At 36.4% G+C, this 19,113-nt stretch overlaps 1 protein-coding gene across 1 annotated transcript in view; it reads left to right on the top strand.

Moving 5' to 3' along the window:
• The first annotated feature begins 43 nt into the window (after nucleotides 1–43).
• The window catches only part of LOC121427210 (ubiquitin carboxyl-terminal hydrolase 48-like), a 40,897-nt gene continuing 21,827 nt past the window's right edge, over nucleotides 44–19,113 (top strand). Inside the window, exons 1-11 of the mRNA XM_041623489.1 lie at nucleotides 44–274; nucleotides 5,849–5,969; nucleotides 7,972–8,031; nucleotides 10,794–10,881; nucleotides 11,467–11,566; nucleotides 11,956–12,013; nucleotides 14,405–14,529; nucleotides 15,059–15,167; nucleotides 15,799–15,932; nucleotides 17,037–17,119; nucleotides 17,976–18,158. Coding sequence (XP_041479423.1) covers nucleotides 144–274; nucleotides 5,849–5,969; nucleotides 7,972–8,031; nucleotides 10,794–10,881; nucleotides 11,467–11,566; nucleotides 11,956–12,013; nucleotides 14,405–14,529; nucleotides 15,059–15,167; nucleotides 15,799–15,932; nucleotides 17,037–17,119; nucleotides 17,976–18,158 — 1,192 coding nt within the window. The 5' untranslated portion in view covers nucleotides 44–143. The remainder of the gene's footprint in view (nucleotides 275–5,848; nucleotides 5,970–7,971; nucleotides 8,032–10,793; nucleotides 10,882–11,466; nucleotides 11,567–11,955; nucleotides 12,014–14,404; nucleotides 14,530–15,058; nucleotides 15,168–15,798; nucleotides 15,933–17,036; nucleotides 17,120–17,975; nucleotides 18,159–19,113) is intronic.

Below are 19,113 nucleotides of genomic sequence, written 5' to 3'. Positions count from 1 at the left end.
GAATAGCGCCAGCTCCGACAAAAGTCTGCGGATCTCCTCATGAATGAAAACACTGTCAGTTGTGAAATTTCTCGCGCGAAAGGGATATTTTGTAGCCTTTGAAGTCTGAAGTAAGTTAATGATCAAGAAAATTAACCATCGTAATGCCTGGGAAAGCCAATGTAGACAAGGAAATTTGGCGATGGACAGAAACAACCTATCCAGAAGAAGTTACGGAGGAACATGTTCGGATTGCTTATCGAGTCAATCTCCCAATCTGTTCGGCGTCTTGCAGGTAAAGTCTGTCGTTAGTTAGTGTTGTGCAGCTTGCAGTAGCTGCACTGAAAATAAAAACAGGATCAAGACATGATCAAGTTCAAAAGTTATTAGGCTCTAGGGCATTATCGTGATCCAAGTCCCCGGTGACTCGGATCCACGGACAATTTTTCACAACGTAAAACATGTCCTACCTGTTTCTACCAACCTCCATCGTAGTTGTGTGTGACTTGTCTCTTTTCAGTCTCCACCAAAGATTGTAGAGCGCCGCGTACGCGCGCTCTACAATCTTTGGTCTATCTTCACTTTATTGGCGTTATAAATCAGATCGAATTGCATCTATATACTTCTTTTCAATCTCTGTTGCTTTAGTTGGTAAATTATACTTTTCATATAAATAAATCATGATTATATTCATCTTTTTATGTTTCCCACACTATGAAATTTGCTTTATTTCGTTTTCATTTTTACTAAATAAATCGGCCCCAAGTATATCCCTCGAACAGTCTCAATTGCTTTATTTCGTTGATTCCTAATTTACTAAATAAATCAGGATTGAATCATCTTTTCAATCTCCATTGCTTTATTTTGTAAATTAGTACTTTTCATATACATAAATCAAGATTATGTTCATCTTCTTATGTTTCCCACACTATGAAATTTGCTTTATTTCGTTTACATTTTTACTAAATAAATCGGCCCCGAGTATATCCCTCGAACAGTCTCAATTGCTTTATTTCGTTGATTCCTAATTTACTAAATAAATCAGGATTGAATCATCTTTTCAATCTCCATTGCTTTATTTCGTAAATTAGTACTTTTCATATACATAAATCAAGAGTATATTCATCTTCTTATGTTTCCCACACTATGAAATTTGCTTTATTTCGTTTACATTTTTACTAAATAAATCGGTCCCGAGTATCCCTCTTCTGCAGACATTGCTTTATTTCGTTTATCCCTAATTTACTAAATAAATCAAAATTGCATCTACTTCTTTTCAGTATATATAGGCTTTATTTCGTCGTACTTTTTAATTATACTATGAATAAATCTCATTATGTTTGTCATGATTATGCTTTATTTCGTCTATCACGATTTAACTAAATAAATCAAAATGCATATCTCTCTCTTAACTGTCTCCATTGCTTTATTTCGTAAGGTACGTAATTAGAATGTCGGTCTATAATTACTCCTCGTGATTCAAGTCCCTCTTCATCCGAATTAAACCACTGTGTCACTTGTTTCCTATTTTCGATGATGAATTATTAAGATCAATAGAATTGAATTAAAACAGTATATATACTACTCCTCGTGATCCAAGTCCCCTCTCCTAAAAAATCAAAACGGCAATTAACCCGTTGATATTCATCTACCCCTCATTTCCCTCCTCTTCAAAACCACTCTGCCACTTTTAGACAGTTTCCTAGAGATGATTAATAAATATTTTCGATAATAAGAATCATTAAAATCAATGAAAATCACATTAAAGACACTATTTAACTGTCTAAAGAATTGTTCGAATTAAAACAGTATATACTACTCCTCGTGATCCAAGTCCCCTCTCCTAAAAATACAAAACGGCAATTAACCCGTTGATATTCATCTACCCCTCATTTCCCTCCTCTTCAAAACCACTCTGCCACTTTTAGACAGTTTCCTAGAGATGATTAATAAATATTTTCGATAATAAGAATCATTAAAATCAATGAAAATCACATTAAAGACACTATTTAACTGTCTAAAGAATTGAATTAAAACAGTATATACTACTCCTCGTGATCCAAGTCCCCTCTCCTAAAAATACAAAACGGCAATTAACCCGTTGATATTCATCTACCCCTCATTTCCCTCCTCTTCAAAACCACTCTGCCACTTTTAGACAGTTTCCTAGAGATGATTAATAAATATTTTCGATAATAAGAATCATTAAAATCAATGAAAATCACATTACAGACACTATTTAACTGTCTAAAGAATTGAATTAAAACAGTATATACTACTCCTCGTGATCCAAGTCCCCTCTCCTAAAAAATACAAAACGGCAATTAACCCGTTGAAATTCATCTACCCCTCATTTCCCTCCTCTTCAAAACCACTCTGCCACTTTTAGACAGTTTAATAGACATGATTAATGAATATTTTCGCTAATAAGAATCATTAAAATAAATGAAAATCACATTAAAAACACTATTAAACTGTCTAAATACTCCTCGTGATCCAAGTCCCCTTCCCGTGTTAAGTTCGTCCAATTTCCCATAGGAGGGGACTTGGATAACGAGGAGTACTATTACTCGTGATCCAAGTCCCCTCTCCTAAAAATACAAAACGGCAATTAACCCGTTGATATTCATCTACCCCTCATTTCCCTCCTCTTCAAAACCACTCTGCCACTTTTAGACAGTTTAATAGACATGATTAATGAATATTTTCGATAATAAGAATCATTAAAATCAATGAAAATCACTTTAAAAACACTATTTAACTGTCTAAATACTCCTCGTGATCCAAGTCCCCTTCCCGTGTTAAGTTCGTCCAATTTCCCATAGGAGGGGACTTGGATGACGAGGAGTACTATTACTCGTGATCCAAGTCCCCTCTCCTAAAAATACAAAACGGCAATTAACCCGTTGATATTCATCTACCCCTCATTTCCCTCCTCTTCAAAACCACTCTGCCACTTTTAGACAGTTTAATAGACATGATTAACGAATATTTTCGATAGTAAGAATCATTAAAATCAATGAAAATCACATTAAAAACACTATTTAACTGTCTAAATACTCCTCGTGATCCAAGTCCCCTTCCCGTGTTAAGTTCGTCCAATTTCCCATAGGAGGGGACTTGGATAACGAGGAGTACTATTACTCGTGATCCAAGTCCCCTCTCCTAAAAATACAAAACGGCAATTAACCCGTTGATATTCATCTACCCCTCATTTCCCTCCTCTTCAAAACCACTCTGCCACTTTTAGACAGTTTAATAGACATGATTAATGAATATTTTCGATAATAAGAATCATTAAAATCAATGAAAATCACATTAAAAACACTATTTAACTGTCTAAATACTCCTCGTGATCGGAGTCCCCTTCCCGTGTTAAGTTCGTCCAATTTCCCATAGGAGGGGACTTGGATAACGAGGAGTACTATTACTCGTGATCCAAGTCCCCTCTCCTAAAAATACAAAACGGCAATTAACCCGTTGATATTCATCTACCCCTCATTTCCCTCCTCTTCAAAACCACTCTGCCACTTTTAGACAGTTTAATAGACATGATTAATGAATATTTTCGATAATAAGAATCATTAAAATCAATGAAAATCACATTAAAAACACTATTTAACTGTCTAAATACTCCTCGTGATCGGAGTCCCCTTCCCGTGTTGAGTTCGTCCTATTTCCCATAGGAGGGGACTTGGATAACGACTAATAGTACTCCTCGTTATCCAAGTCCCCTCCTATGGGAAATTAGACGAACTCAACACGGGAAGGGGACTCCGATCACGAGGAGTATTTAGACAGTTAAATAGTGTTTTGAGTGTTATTAAATTTGTCTTATTTAGTGTTTTGATCATTGTTTCATCAACTTGGAAGAATATACCGCCACAAGAGTGAAAAGAAAGAGACTATTTTTGTCGTTTGAAAGTGTCCGAGTCAGTTGTTATTGTGTCAATGGGAAAACGTGTGGTGGAAGGAAGTCCCCGCTCAGTGAGAAGTTTCGCACCGTTTCGCATCGCGAACAATAGATTTCTTTTGAAAATCTTCCAACCGTGGATTCTATTGAAAGATTGCTGATATTTGAGGTGTGTCTCAAGTTTGTCCCCAGTGACTTGGATGACGATAAGGCCGGCTCTAGTGATAACAGTTCAAGATAAGCATAGTATAGGCCCTAAAAAGTGCAAGCAAAAAAAGTAAAGAGAATAAACTGAAATAGAAAAAAAATGAAACAAGCAGTAGAGGCGCACGGCCAATATGGGAGACTCTCTCCAATAGGGGAGACAATCTCCCACATTGGAGACTTGCTTTGCAAAAGGACAAAAGAAACAACACCAACAAAAGCATGATTTTTTACACCTAAAATTTTGATTCACTGAGGTCAGAAGCCCATTTGTTTTGTGTGTGATTGACAACAAAAATCCTCATCAAAACAAAAGTAGACGGTGAATTTTTAAAGTAGACGGTGAAAAGTGGTAATTTTTCATGAGGAATCTGCTTATCACATTTTTATTTGCCGCCAAGGTAATCCTTTTGCAGCAAATGTAAACAAAGGAAATTGGACTCCAAAACTGGAGACTGTCTCTGAAATTGGATACCCAAATTCTTTACAAAAATCTCTGATATTGGAGATAATCTCCCACATTGGAGACAGTCTCCAATATTGGCCGTGCGCCTCTACTGACAGGTACGTACGGTACCGGCGGTACCGTATGTACGGTACGGTACCTAGGCTATACTCCATAGATAAACTCGTAAAGAATGAAAGATCAAAAATAGAGGACAGAACTAGGGAGAGAAAGGCCGGGGCGCTAATGCAGTTTTGCACCGGCCAATTAATACCAGTATACCTCACCACCAAAACTTGTTCCCAAATGCCATGACAAGTCGATCAGTCACATTTCGATGTAAATTATAGGGCCTACCCACTGCTTTTCAAAATATCTTGATTGATCGGGTATGGCTGTATTTTGGCTTCGATCTTGACATCGTTGATCTAACCGAAGACATCGCTTCACGGATCGCTTGGATTCGCTGTGCGCCGTAATGTTGATATGAACTGAAGTAAGCAACCAAATCATGGGAACATGTGGCGAACAAACTGCCAGCATTCCGCATGTGAATCTTTTGGACGCCAGTCCATATCAACATGACGGCGAGCGGTAAAGCCAAACGAAGCAATGTTTGAGGATTCGAACGATCGATGTCTTCGAGATTGCAGTAAAAATACAGCCGTTACCGCTCGCAATATTTAGAAATGTGACTAGTCATGACATTTGGGAACAAGTATCGGTGATGAGGTATGCTGGTAATCGGCTGGTGCGAAACTGCATTAGCGCCGAGAAAGAAAAGAACTAAACTTAAATGTTATTCTTAAACATTGACTAACTTTTATAGATCTAGAGTGTTCTCTAGATCTCAAAAGAGTTGAATTTCAGCTAGAAATTCAGGGAACATGAATGGGAAGAGAAAGAGAGAGGAAGAAAGTGTTCTTACATCAACAGGCCTAACGTTAACCATGTGAACTGTTAAATGAGGGTTTTGGCAAGTTCCCCCAAGTCTGCGCAGTCCACCTTGTCTGTGTATGCATAACTCAGCGATTCTAGTATGGCAGTGAGTCCAAACTTCGCTCGTGTCCATACTTCGCGGACGGTCATTATCTCAAAAACAAGCCAATATCCTTAATATCTGATATCATTAACATGAAAAGCGACCTAAAATTACCCTTCGGTGAAAGTTTCTTTAGGATGAGTTGAGTATTCATGAAAATATTGGCAAAAGATCAGCAAATTTGTCACCACTGGCGCCCGTTTTGAAGAAATACTCTGAAGTGATGCAAAGTAATTATGGCAATATTCAATTCTCATTTGTCCAGGCGAAACTGCAAGGGCAATCCAAATTGTCTTGTGAATCTTGGTGAGAAGGAATGGCTGAAGGGGATCAGCGATGAACACTGGTATCAGATGGATGACCCGGAAGAAGAAAAGAGGAGAAAGGTCAGTCTGGTCATAGGTTAGGGTGGTAGTCCCAAGGTTAACCTGGACTAAGCCAATGGCTCCTGGAACTGCATTGAATATATTGCTAAACTTTTAAATTCAATAACTTTGTCATTTGTTACTAGTTTTCAGATTTTGATCATATTTCCAGTGTTTAAACTTGGTGTATTGTAATGATAATAATAATAGCGGTATATTTACCCAGGGTAACCACTCCAGTTCCGAAAACTGTTCTCTCAGCGGGCCCTGCTATTACCCGACTAAGCTAGGCTACCTATTCAGGTGCACACAGCTTTTTGAGGAATTACTTCCTGCCAGTGCCCATTTACCTCACCTGGGTCGAGTGCAGCACACTGGATAAATTCCTTGTTGAAGGAAATTATGCCATGGCTGGGATTTCAACCCATAACCCTCTGTTTCAATGTCCGGAGACTAATCCACTGGGCCACAACGCTCCAACATTTGTACTCCATTTAGATACAATTATTTTCAGCCTGGAGTACCCCGTTAAAAGTCTAGACTTAACAGGAATTTTAGTCCCTACTTCTTTGGTACATGTAGGCTTAATTTTTTGCATTCTGTACACAATACTCATGATACATTTATAACAAAGTAAAGATGTTGAGTCCCGGCTCACAGACTTATAGACCAGTTCGGAGTTACTTCATGGGCAATTTTGGTCAAATGACCTTTCATTTTTTTCATCATGATAGGCAGATTTCAAAGCAAGATATTACGTAAGCTTGCCTTACATAGCAGGATGAAGAAATTGAATAGACCAGGTGACTAGAATAGCACACCAATGAACACTTTATGAAGGTATTTGTTGCATTCCTACTTTGAATGCATATCTTAGCATGTTGCACAATGTACTTGACAAACTGAAATACCAGTCGTTCGTGGAAGCATTGTTTTTTGTGGATGTAAATGAAAACGACAATTCAAAAGAATATGAATAATCAAGATATCAAAGTTGGTGCTTATCTCATTAGATTTTAACCCTATATAGACTGGGCTATTTCGACTCCTAAAAAGACTGGGGGGGGGGCTGATTCAGCCCCCCCTTATGATCTCGGCTGTTGATCGCGCGATCGCGACGAAAATTGGCACACGCGTTACCCATGGCATTATCTACAAAACTATAACATCAAATTTGGCAAAAAATCTCATGTCTCATTAATTATGCTAATTTATGCGTAAAATCATAAGTTTGCTCTAATTAATAAAATAATGCCCCTGAAATGCTAATTTTTGTTTCACATACTCTAGATAGGCATCTGATCATATTGATTTTTTAAAAATTTCAAAATCAAATTTATTTTCTTATGTATTCTATTGTTTTCTAAATTTCTTATGTATTTCTTTGTTTTTTGACTTTTTGTTTTTTATTGTTTTTTCAATGGAAATTGTCGGGGACTTTATTTTGACCATAAACAAGATAAAATTAATTGATTTTGAGCAGTAAAAGGAAAAATAATGATACATTTATGAATTTTGGCTAAGAACACTATTTGCATTGGATTTGTACACAAATTCACGTTTTTGAGTAATTTTGGGTCTGCATGCACTTACGAAATGTTGCGTAATTTGGAAACCGCGTACCCGGGGGTCACAATTTTGGTCTCAAAAGTTGCGCGAGACTTGAAAGTAAAAAGTCAGCGAGCGACGCGGTCAAAAAAATTTGCGCAGCGGATTTATCACGAAAAATGTTGAGGGGGGGGCTGAATCAGCCCCCCCCCAGTCTTTTTAGGGTTAAAGCACCATGTCACTTTAGTACAAATGACCTTCTCCTGATCATGCGTAGAATCTTTTGATCATGCGCAGAAAGGAACTACGAACTGGCTTATTGATATGACTCAGGCTGGAAACCATTGATTGGTGAATGTCTTCAAGACTAAATAAAGTAAATCACTTTGTTAATCTTTGCTTTTATAACTGCTGAAAGCCTGCTAAACTTTGCTTTTAAATATTTCTTTTCTGATATTTCATGTTTTATTTTCAGGAGGATTTGGTTGGGTTGAAAAATCTTGGTGCAACGTGTTATGTGAACACATTCTTGCAGGTAAGTGCATGCAGGTTGTGACCGTGCTAAAAAATATAATTTTGATTTTTTTTTGTTTTAATTTCATCATTATTTTTTTTTTTTTTGATTATTAATTATTTATTCATTCATTCAATTATTCATTCATTTACTTTTCTTTATTTATTCATATTTTATTTGAGTTTTTAATTGATTATTCATCTATCAATTTATTATTATTATTATCAATTTTCATAAATTTATTTCTTATTTATTTATTTATTTTATTTATTTTTTATTAATATTTTATAATTATTACTATTTTTAGCTCACCCGGCCCGAAGGGCAAGATGAGCTTATGCCTTGGCGTGGCGTCCGTCATCCATCGTCCGTCCACAATTTCAAAATGCTACTACTTCGCCATTTTAAGTCTGCAATTCTGTTTGCTTTATATGATAGCACTTGGTGGGGCATTCAAACATTCTACACAGAATTTTGAAATTCATTAAATATGCTAATTTATGCGCATTTTTCAAAATTCACAAAAAATGCTACTTCTTTATTTGTTGACCGATTTTGATTTTTTTGCTTCCATCTGGTAGAACTTCATGAGGTACACCAAACTTCTACACAGAATTTTGAAATTTTGATCAGAACAATTTTTATGCTAATTTATGCATATTTTTAAAAATTCATGCATATTTTCAGAAATTCACATAAATGCTTTTTCTTCTTTATTTGTTGACCGATTTTGAATTTTTTGCTTCCATCTGGTAGAGCTTCATGAGGTTCACCAATCTTCTACACAGAAGTTTGAAATTTTGACCAGAACAATTTTTATGCTAATTTATGCAAAATTAATTTATGCATATTTTTAAAATTCACATAAAATGCTTCTTTTATTTGTTGACCGATTTTGATTTTTTTTTTCTTCCATCTGGTAGAGCTTCATGAGGCTCACCAATCTTGTACGCAGAATTTTGAAATTTTGACTAGAACAATTTTTATGCTAATTTATTTGAAATTAATTTATTCATATTTTTAAAATTTCACATAAAATGCTTTTTCTTCTTTAATTGTTGACCGATTTTTACTTTTTTTCTTCTTCCATCTTGTAGAACTTTATGAGGTTCACCAAACTTCGACACAGATTTTTGAAATTTTCAGTAGAAAATTACTTATGCTAATTTATGCGAAATTTATTCAGAAATCACAGAAAATGCCTCTTCTTTATTTGTTGACAGATTTTGATATTTTTTCTTCCATCCGGTAGAACTTCATGAGGCCCACCAAACTTCTACACATAATTTTGAAAATTTTCAGTAGAAAATTATTTATGCTAATTTATGCAAAATGTATTCATAAATCACAGAGAATTCCTCTTTTTCTTTATTTGTTGACAGATTTTTTTTTTCTTCCATCTGGTAGAGCTGCGTGAGGTTCACCAAACTTGTACACAAAATTTTGAAATTTTGTCTGGAAAATTATTTATTCTAATTTATGTAAAGTTTATTCATAAATCACAAAAAATGTTTTTTCTTCTTCATTTGTTGATCAATTTCAGTTTTGTTTGCTTTATATAATAGCTCAAGGTGGTGATACAAGATTTAAACATAGAATTTTGAAACTCATTGAATCTGCTATTTATTCATATATTTTCAAAACTCACAAAAATTGCTTACTTATTTGTTGATTGAGTTTGGTTATTTTTGTTCCATCTGAGAGCTACATTAGGTTCACCAAGGTTCTACACAGAGTTAAGAAACTTTAACCAGATAATAATTAATACTTAATTCATATGAAATTTATTCATAGATCACAAAAAATGTTTCTATGTCATTTCTTCATTAATTTCAATTCTATATCCTCATTTTATGTCACCAATATAATTCACTAAAGTGTCAACTGGGCTGAAATTAAAATTGTGTTAAATTGTGTTGCGAGATGCAGGATGAGCTCCACATCATTGATGTGCTATTTTTAATTTCATTTGTTTATTATTATTGATTGATTGATTTTTTTTTTTTTGGGGGGGGGCTAGTTTTAACAGTCCACTGCTTCAACACTGTAACCTTAGATAAGCATTACATTGCAGTGAAGGGGGCTTTTGCAGGGCTCTTTTGAGCATTACAGGGACGTAAACTCCAGAGCCCCCATATGATTTTTTTCCCTTGTTGTGACCAGGGGACCGTTTCATCAACTTTTTTGTCTGACAAGTTGTCAGATCTGACATCTTTCCTTGATTCAGATTGGCTGAAGGGCACTGTTACTACAGTAACTGTCGGATAAAATGGGACTTGTCCGATAAAACGTCCGACAAGTCCTTTCATGAAATGCTCCCCTGATGAAAGATGAAGGAGGGGGGGCGGGGCAGGGGTTGGATGTAGGTAGGGGATGATATCAGCTTGAGCACTGTGTGTACATCATGAATGTCATACGAACCGCCTGGTACTTTGAGACCTTCATTTCTCAAAGTTTGGTTTAAATGGAATACTTCCTGGGACCTTGATTGTTAATTATTGGCCCTTCAAATTTAGCATTGATGTATGATGATTAGACCAAGTTCATTGACTTGCCCTTTATCAGTCATTGTGTTTGTCATTGTTATAAACTCACCGTCTGAAATGTAAATGTTAAACTATTTTGGGTCCATTTAATAAAACACCCTAAGACATAGAAAGATAGATTAAAAATAAATTGTAAATTATTGTGTAAAAACCTAGATGCTATTATAGCTACATGTATTGCAACCTATTCCTTCTTGTCATTTCATTCGTCTTTCTTTCTTTTAAAAATCTAATCAGGTATGGTTCAATAACCAGCAGTTTCGAGAAGCAATCTATAGGTGGAGGCCATTGGATGAAGAATGGGGAAAAGAACAACCACTTGCAGGTAGAAATGATGCGTTAACTTTCACAGAATTGCCAATTTTGTAATGATTTATGATTATCCAAAAGAAAAAAAAAATTGTTTGTGTATTCTGAGTTTGATGGATTTCCCCCTTGAGCTTCTATAATTTGAATGGAGAGGAATCTATGTAAGGAACAGTCATTTGGTTCCGATTTTTCCTGTTATGATAAGAAGTAGAAGGAATTAAAGGAAAGGGACGGGTGGAGAGTAAGGAGGAGGAGAAGGAGGTGGTGAAGGAAGGGGAGGATGATGAGAGAGATGGAGGAGAAAGAGGGGAAGGAGGAGGAAGAAGGAGATGGATGGGGTAGTCTAAAAAAATGGGAAAATGAAAGTAGAAGGTAAGATGAAGGAGGAGGGAATGAAGCATGTTGTGAAGAGGAGGAGTAAGAGGAAGAAACAATATGATGAAGTGAGAAGAATTCTTGATATTGCTTCTATTTCTTTCTGTCAACTAGCTACAATGTGGACTTCACATGCAGTTTTTAGTCTTTTTTTTACGCATTATGGCATAGTGACAGTTTATCAAGAGTAGATTTCATTTTTTCATTTAAATTATTTTTTTTTCAGATGGTATTTTAGCGGCTCTTCCTGACGAATCCTTGCAGCCCTCTTCAATATGCGGTCACCTGCAGCTCCTCTTCGCTTTGCTGCAATTTAGCAAGAGAAGGTATGCCGATTATTTTGGGGGTTACTGATGAATTATTATAATAGTTTGATCTGCAGTATTGACCACCTGTGCGTAAAGATCACCAGTTTAAACATGTATCACAAAAAATTGTTCACAAAGACTGCCTGCTCTTAAGAGCCCTGGGCCCTGGTTTACAAAGACTTACGATTGATCCGATCAATCGCAACTATGGACGGCCAGCAACGTCAACATCTATTATGCATGTTTTGTATTAATTCTCCCTTTGAAATGTGTGTGTGCTGTGACAGACTTACCGGGCTGAAGCCAGGGTAATAGTTTCTATTTTCCTTGTTAAGAAAATGTCTAAGTGGTACATGAGATGCACTCTACAATGATTATTATTATTATATTGATCTTATTGTCTCTAGATACATTGATCCTTCTAATTTCATCAACTGCCTTGGACTGGATGCAGCATTGCAACAAGTAAGTTGTGGATTTCTTGAGTTGTTACAAAATGTAACTCCTTTTAAATTTATATATGTCCTTACATAAGACTGGAACATGTTCTTAGGTGCCATGTAAGCTACATAGGGGTATAACCTTTAGCACAAGAAAGGGTCAACAGTCATACATGAAGTCTTACGTGAGTTATGAAACGCTTTATAGAACACCCACCAGATGATGGCATAAAGGAGAATCCAGCCTTGGCCATAAAATGTTGTGTTGGGAAGAAGAAAAATAAATTAAACAGAATGGCAAAAGTTTGAAAGAAATCGGACAAGCAATAAGAAAGTTATAGCTGCTTTAAAATTGAGATCACTAATAGTATGTAGATTTCAAATTGGCAACTGGGTAAGTAAATTATGACAAGAGGCAAGGACAACTTTCCCATAGGCCATGTACTTTATTATCAGAGATTTGTGGTTTTCTCCTAAGTACCTAATCCCCTGGGGAAGTAATCTAAATATAATCCTGGTAGTATATTGTTTTATGTCCTCATGAAAGAAAAATATCATTTGAAATAAAACTTTTGGGAAAAATGACATTTTCGCCATAATATGTAATGGAGTGAATGGAAGAGTAGTCCTTGCCTTACATCACTATGACATCCCATATGCGGCCAATTTGAAGTCTCCATGGTATAGTGATTACCAATATTTACCACTTTTGAAAATTCATAACTTTCTTGTTGTTTGTCCAATATTGTTCAAACTTTCACCTATTAACTTGTCTGATTTTTCTTTTTCTTATAAAAACAGGTCTTTATTTAGGTTGGATTCCCCTTTAAGACTTTATGTATTATTTCCTTCATATTTCGATATCTGCTGGTTAATTGTTACCCAACCTTTCAAGTTACTTGACTCCTTGATTGATTTGTTACCCTTCAAATGTCCAATATTGGTCAGTGTATTGATATGAAAAAAGATTTAAGATTACAAATGTTATTTTCAGATTCCGATATCTGTTTGAATTTGTCTTTCAAATCTCTCAGATTATTTAAGATTATCGTGGATATTGTTTCAATTCCATGTTTGACAGTTCTCGATATCCAAACGTAAAATACTGCGCAACCCTAATGTTCGCTAGAGGGTATTCATTTGTCTCGCAATCTACTATGGTCAACAAGGAAATTCGTGATCACTCTCGCAAAAAGTGTTCACTAGCTTACAAGTTCACGAGCTTTCGAGTGCCGCTGCAACTCTTTATCAAGTGACGAAAATTGTCTGATATCGTACTCTATTTATACTGATCTCCAGAAACGTACGCAAGAACGCGAGAACAATAGGTGGGCACTGATCCGTTGTGTGACTGGTCAGGAGTTATGCAAATAACAGAGCTGCCAAGTAGTACGATTTTTCCGTATTTCATACGGAAATCAATTTAAAATACGGCAGTACGCTTTTTCATGATAAAATACGGGAAAAAACAAATTAGAGAAGAAAAGGTATTCCGTGTGTTGCTGCCCTCTACGTTCAATGAGTTATGCTTACATCAAGGCTTTCCGATTAGAATTTTCAATATCTTGGCGAATCAATGCGGGTGACAAGTTCCGAGCGCACACGTAGTTTACAAGCGCAAAGCAGCGGCTCACATTGTGATATTTTGCGACTGGTAAATACGTCTGTAAGGATGATGACGTCATTCAAGATGGCAACTTACGTTGACCGACGGAAGGATCGAAGATGACGATGTTTCGATCATAATTTGAAACGAATTAGCCGTAACTGCGGTCTAAGGTACGATATTTCTGAATTTCATACATTTTTCCGTAAATATGGATGCAATTTCTTTTTCATAATGTGACATTTTATGATTTTATGTGCCAAAAAACGATCGAAAAAAACAGGTTTCCGTCGAATGTTGGATCTAACGTTACTCCTAATACGTTGTCTGTACGTACGGGCCTCCAAATTCTTCAGTCTATGTATTGGAGAGTGATCCAACGCAGTTCAGCGGAACAACAAAAATCTCGGTCTCGTGTGCGACGGTGTGGGGCGCAAAATAATGTAAGTGATCAAACTTTGCCATTATGCATGCATATTTATCTCATGGTAAAAATACGGAATTTTTGGTCAAAATACTGATTTTGGGGGATAAGAATACTGAAAATGCAAAATACAACTTGGCAGCTCTGAAATAAGCCGGGGGTATATGCAAATACGCCGTGGGTCGGCAATATGCAAATGAGACCCAAATTGGCGGGCTCTCTAGTTTCCCGTGGGCGGGGGTTGACTTGCTGAGCGGTCCCTCGATCGGGGCCGGGAACGATCGGGTCAGCGTGCACTGCCAGGTAAGGGGGTATTGTGCTGTTGGATGGTTCGCATCCAGAAATTGGGGATGTTAATGTTATTTTCTACTTGAACCATGTCTTAGGATGCTCAAGAATTCAGCAAGCTGTTGATCTCCTTGTTGGAGGGAACGTTGAAAGAACAACCTGATCCCTTGGTGCGGAATGTCATCGAACAGCAGTTCAGCGGACAGTATTCGTACGTAACCAGGTAATCCTTTGATGCCTTCTGTCGGCATGTAGCAACACTTTGGCTAATTAAATATAAATGCCAGTTCTGGTAATATTATAATGAGTTTGTTCAGAATCCAATCAATTGATCACCCAAGTTTCTTAATGCATGAATAAAAACAAATAAGAATGCCAAAATAATTGCGTGATTGCTGAGGAATTAGAAAAATAAGCATTGCACTGTAGGTTAATTTTCATAAAAATAATATTTCTCTGTCCCACATGTGCTTTTCTGTGTTGGCGATCTTCAATATGATCCATTGAAAACTTAGGCTTCATGATGTCACGAAGTTCATTTTGCTAATATGTAACTGTAACAAGGATATATTGCCCATTAATCTTACTGCAACTAATTTCATATAGCTTTTATGTATTAAACTTTGTGTTTTACCTCCAGTACTTTAAGGAATGAAGGACTTGTAATTTAGATCTGTGAGAAATTTGTCATTACCAGCAGTTTCTCATCACAACTATTATATGTATGATCTGTCTTCGTTGTCATCATATAGGTGCAATCATTGCGGCAACTGTTCCGAGAGGCCTTCAAGGTTCTACGAGCTCGACCTCAACATCAAAGGTCATAAGCAGCTGGAAGACAGTCTGAGTGAGTTTCTCAAGGTAAGGTCATTGTTACAAGCTACTGAAATCCTTGTATATGATTGGCTGAGAGCAAGTTTGGGAGTGAAAAAATTGATGCCAAGTCTCTCTTTGAAGTGTTCCCTGAAATTATGATTAATCAGCTAGTTCTGTGACTTGTGTTTTTCTATACCTGCCACCCCAAAACTCGAGACAAGTTTTTTTTAGGGGAGGTCTCCGTAAGTGGCCCTAGTGGTTATCTAGTGTTCATAAAGGTGAAGAAAAAAGGAAGAAAATTAGCTCAACTGGAAGAGTAAATTTAAATTAAAGATCAGATGCAAGAGTTATTTTTCTGGACTTCTGGGTAATTTCACTAACAAATTGTAACATCACATAATTCAGGTTGTTTAAAGGTCAATGAAGCCTGTTGTAAAAATCTGTTTAATTTGAGTTTTCTTAAGCAAAATACTCAGCTAGCAAGTGGTGAATATGTATTTAACTGACGTTGTTTTGCTTTGCAGTCTGTTGAGTATTTCATATGTTGATATCACATTGAGGTCGGGTCTTTGTCTTTAAGTGAACAGTGTGAGATGCAATTACCCATTGATTTAATAATCAGAAATGGATTTAACTCCTTTTTGAATTAACCTTTTATTCAATCATATTTCAAAAGGAAGAGAAGCTAGAAGGCTCTAATCAGTATCTCTGTGAGAAATGTAACTGTAAGAGAAATGCAACCAGATGCATCAAGCTGCAGACACTTCCACCCGTCCTCAATATCCAACTACTGAGATTCGTGTTTGATAGGTAAGTCAAGGGTAAAAATTTAAAAAGTCCATATTTTATTGTTCAAAATAGAAATCTGAAATAGAAATACCCCCAAACTTAATTTTTCCCAAGTGATTGTGGACTCGGCAGCCACCGAGCAGCACCAGATACGTTGCTCTGCCCCTTAAATCATTTGAAGCCAAACAGGGTAGCAGCAACTTTCATATTTCAATGTCTAGACAGCTGAAATCCTTCTGTTTGAAGGATTTTTAAAACATTTTTGGACTTTTTGAAGTCTCCTACACAGAGATATTGAGGGACGTATATCACATATGCTCACTGTACAGTATTATCCTCTGACTTTTTACATTCAAGTCTCGCGCAACTTTTGAGACCAAATTTGTGATCCCCGGGTACGCGGTTCCGAAATTACACATGTCGTAAGTGCATGCAGGCCCAAAATTGCACAAATACGTGAATTTGTGTACAAATCCAATGCAAATAGAGTTTTTAGCCAAAATTTATAAATGTATCATTATATTTCCTTTTACTGATTGAAGTCAATCAATTCCATCTTAGTTATGGTCCAAATAAAGTCCCCCACAATTTCCATTGAAAAAACAATAAAAAAGAAAAAGTCAAAAAACAAAGAAATACATAAGAAATTTAGAAAACAATAAAATACATAAGAAATTAAATGTGATTTTGATTTTTTAAGTACATTTGATGAGATTCATATAAAGTGTCTGTGTACCAAAAATAAGCATTTTGGGGGGCATGATTTATTTAATTAAAGCTACATTTTGATTTTATTTCGCACAATTTGATCTTGTAGTTTTGTAGATTATACCATGGGTAATGCGCGTGCCAAGTTTCGTCGCGATCGACGGCCGAGATCATAAGGGGGGGCTAAATCAGCCCCCCCCCCAGTCTTTTTAGGCATCGAAATAGCCCAGTCTATTTAGTGTTAAGAGTAGAGAAGGTCAATAGTAACATAATAACATTTTGTGGTTACCCTGGGCTAATAAGAGTCATTATTTTCATTATCTTAACATTTCCATTGAATTCTTCATTGTTGTAAAATGGCATGTCCTGTGGACACTCTCCTTGAGTTCGTTCTATTATGTTTATTTTATCTTTCAGACACAGTGGAACAAAAAAAAAGCTGAACAATTTCTTGCAGTTTCCTGAGGAGATAGATATGTCCAAACACCTTGCCAGAAGAGGTAATTTATATTCATTGGGTTTGGGTCATTGGCACCAGTGTAGGGGTTGGCAGGGGGCATAGTGCTCCCCCTGACAAAACTTTTTTTTTGCTTGCCGGTCTGATATCGTTTGATGGCTGCTTTTAGAAATGGCAGTGACCCTTTGTCTTTTTGTTATAAGGAAATTGCTTGCAACCCCCACCCCCTTTCTGACAAGTTTTCCCAGGCATGTCACTGGTTATTGGTTCAATGAACTATCAATCTTAAATGATAATACATTTTCTTGGACGGTCAGTGGATGTATAGGAAAAATCAGACAATGAATTAGACAAGAGAGTCATTATCTATGATATACTTCAGATCAGCCAAATTGGCAACCGGGTCCTTTCCTATTATGTCACTCCTCACACTTGGTCCTCTTCATGAAAGCTATAAATATTCAGACATAATGTGGTGGACAACTAGTTCTTTTCTGCACAAATATGTATGAATAAATCTAATATTCCATGGACATTCTGAAAAATTGAGAAATTGAGTTAAACTTTTTTCCATATCCGTGGTGAATTGTGAAAAAAAGGATTACACATTTTCTAACCACATTTGTTCATAATTGTATTTTTTTCACCATATTCCCTATTTCCCTTTAATAGACAATTTAATTGACAATTTGGTCTTTTCATCCTTGCATGGCCGTCTTTGTCAGTCAGTAACTATAAGTCCATATGGCGAACCCTACACACATAGTGACAAGCGATTATAAATATAAATCCTATCTTTTTTATGTATCACCCCAGATTGTTCAGACACCAATGTATACTTGCAACTTTGACTTCTGAGGCGTTTTTATATGAAACATCTTTTCTTTTTGCTATTTCAGACAAAGATGCTGTATATGACTTGGAGGCTGTCCTCATACACAGGGGGCCCACCGCTTACTCCGGTCATTACATCGCCCACATCCGTAGCCATGGCGACGGAGGGGCGTGGTATAAGTTCAACGATGAGGAGATTCAGAAGATGGAAGGGAAGAATCTCAAGCTCGGGTGTGAGGACGAAATCTGTGAGTGCTTTATTTGCCTTTTGTGAAAATGATGATATAAATGGGAAATTCCAAAGAATAATTATGAATTATTAGATGCGCTTCTGTGGTATATCAGATGTATTGCATTCGTCATTATGAATATTGCAGGGATTAAATTACATGGGACTTCTGAGAAATCAGCAATTTAGCACAGGATTTGGGTAGAGCGTCGGGCCCCGACATTCAGAGCAATAATTATACACTGTCCCACGTGCGCTTATCTGTGTTGGGGATCTTCAGTCTGAACATTTGTCAACGTAGACTTCAAGATTTCACAAAGTTCAGTTTATGTAACTGTACCAGATCTAGATCCTCGATGATATACTGACAATTAAGCCTTGTTTTACCGACTTTCTCGTGAAATCAGTGTTTACTGCAACTACTTGAATTTCTCTTTAAAGCATATATCCAATGTCGCAGATTTAGGAAGTAAGTTGAGAAAAGTAGCCAAAAAAAGAAAAGAAAATTCTTGGAAATTGCGCAAACAAAGACAAGTGCAATATTCATGCTGGTGAATGGAATATATCCGATATACCACAAAAGCAATATCAAAATGATCATGCAAGGGGGGGAGGGGAAGGGGATTGGATTCCACCCTTGACCTGTAAGGGTTAGTGAGTGATGAGAGCATTCATAACAGTTGAGAATCTGTTTATAGAAGGTTGTGGGTTCAAATCCCAGCCACGTTGTGCTGCACTCAAACCAGATGAGGTAAATGAGTACCCTGTGCGATTAATTCCTTTAATGCCCTGATTGCGACTGATAATTTGGTAGCTCAAGCTAAAGTCACGCAATAATTTACGGGGTATTTGTTTTTTTTAAAGCACTCCAGCTAATATTATTCTGTTGCTTGAGTAAAAAGTAAGAAAAATGTAAATTATGACATAAGAATTTAAGAACACATTCATAATGTAGGTTTGGGTTACTGAAGGTA

This window comes from Lytechinus variegatus, chromosome 14 (assembly GCF_018143015.1).
Source record: "Lytechinus variegatus isolate NC3 chromosome 14, Lvar_3.0, whole genome shotgun sequence".
Classification (NCBI taxonomy): Eukaryota; Metazoa; Echinodermata; class Echinoidea; order Temnopleuroida; family Toxopneustidae; genus Lytechinus; species Lytechinus variegatus.
This window is presented reverse-complemented; position numbering and strand designations above follow the sequence as displayed.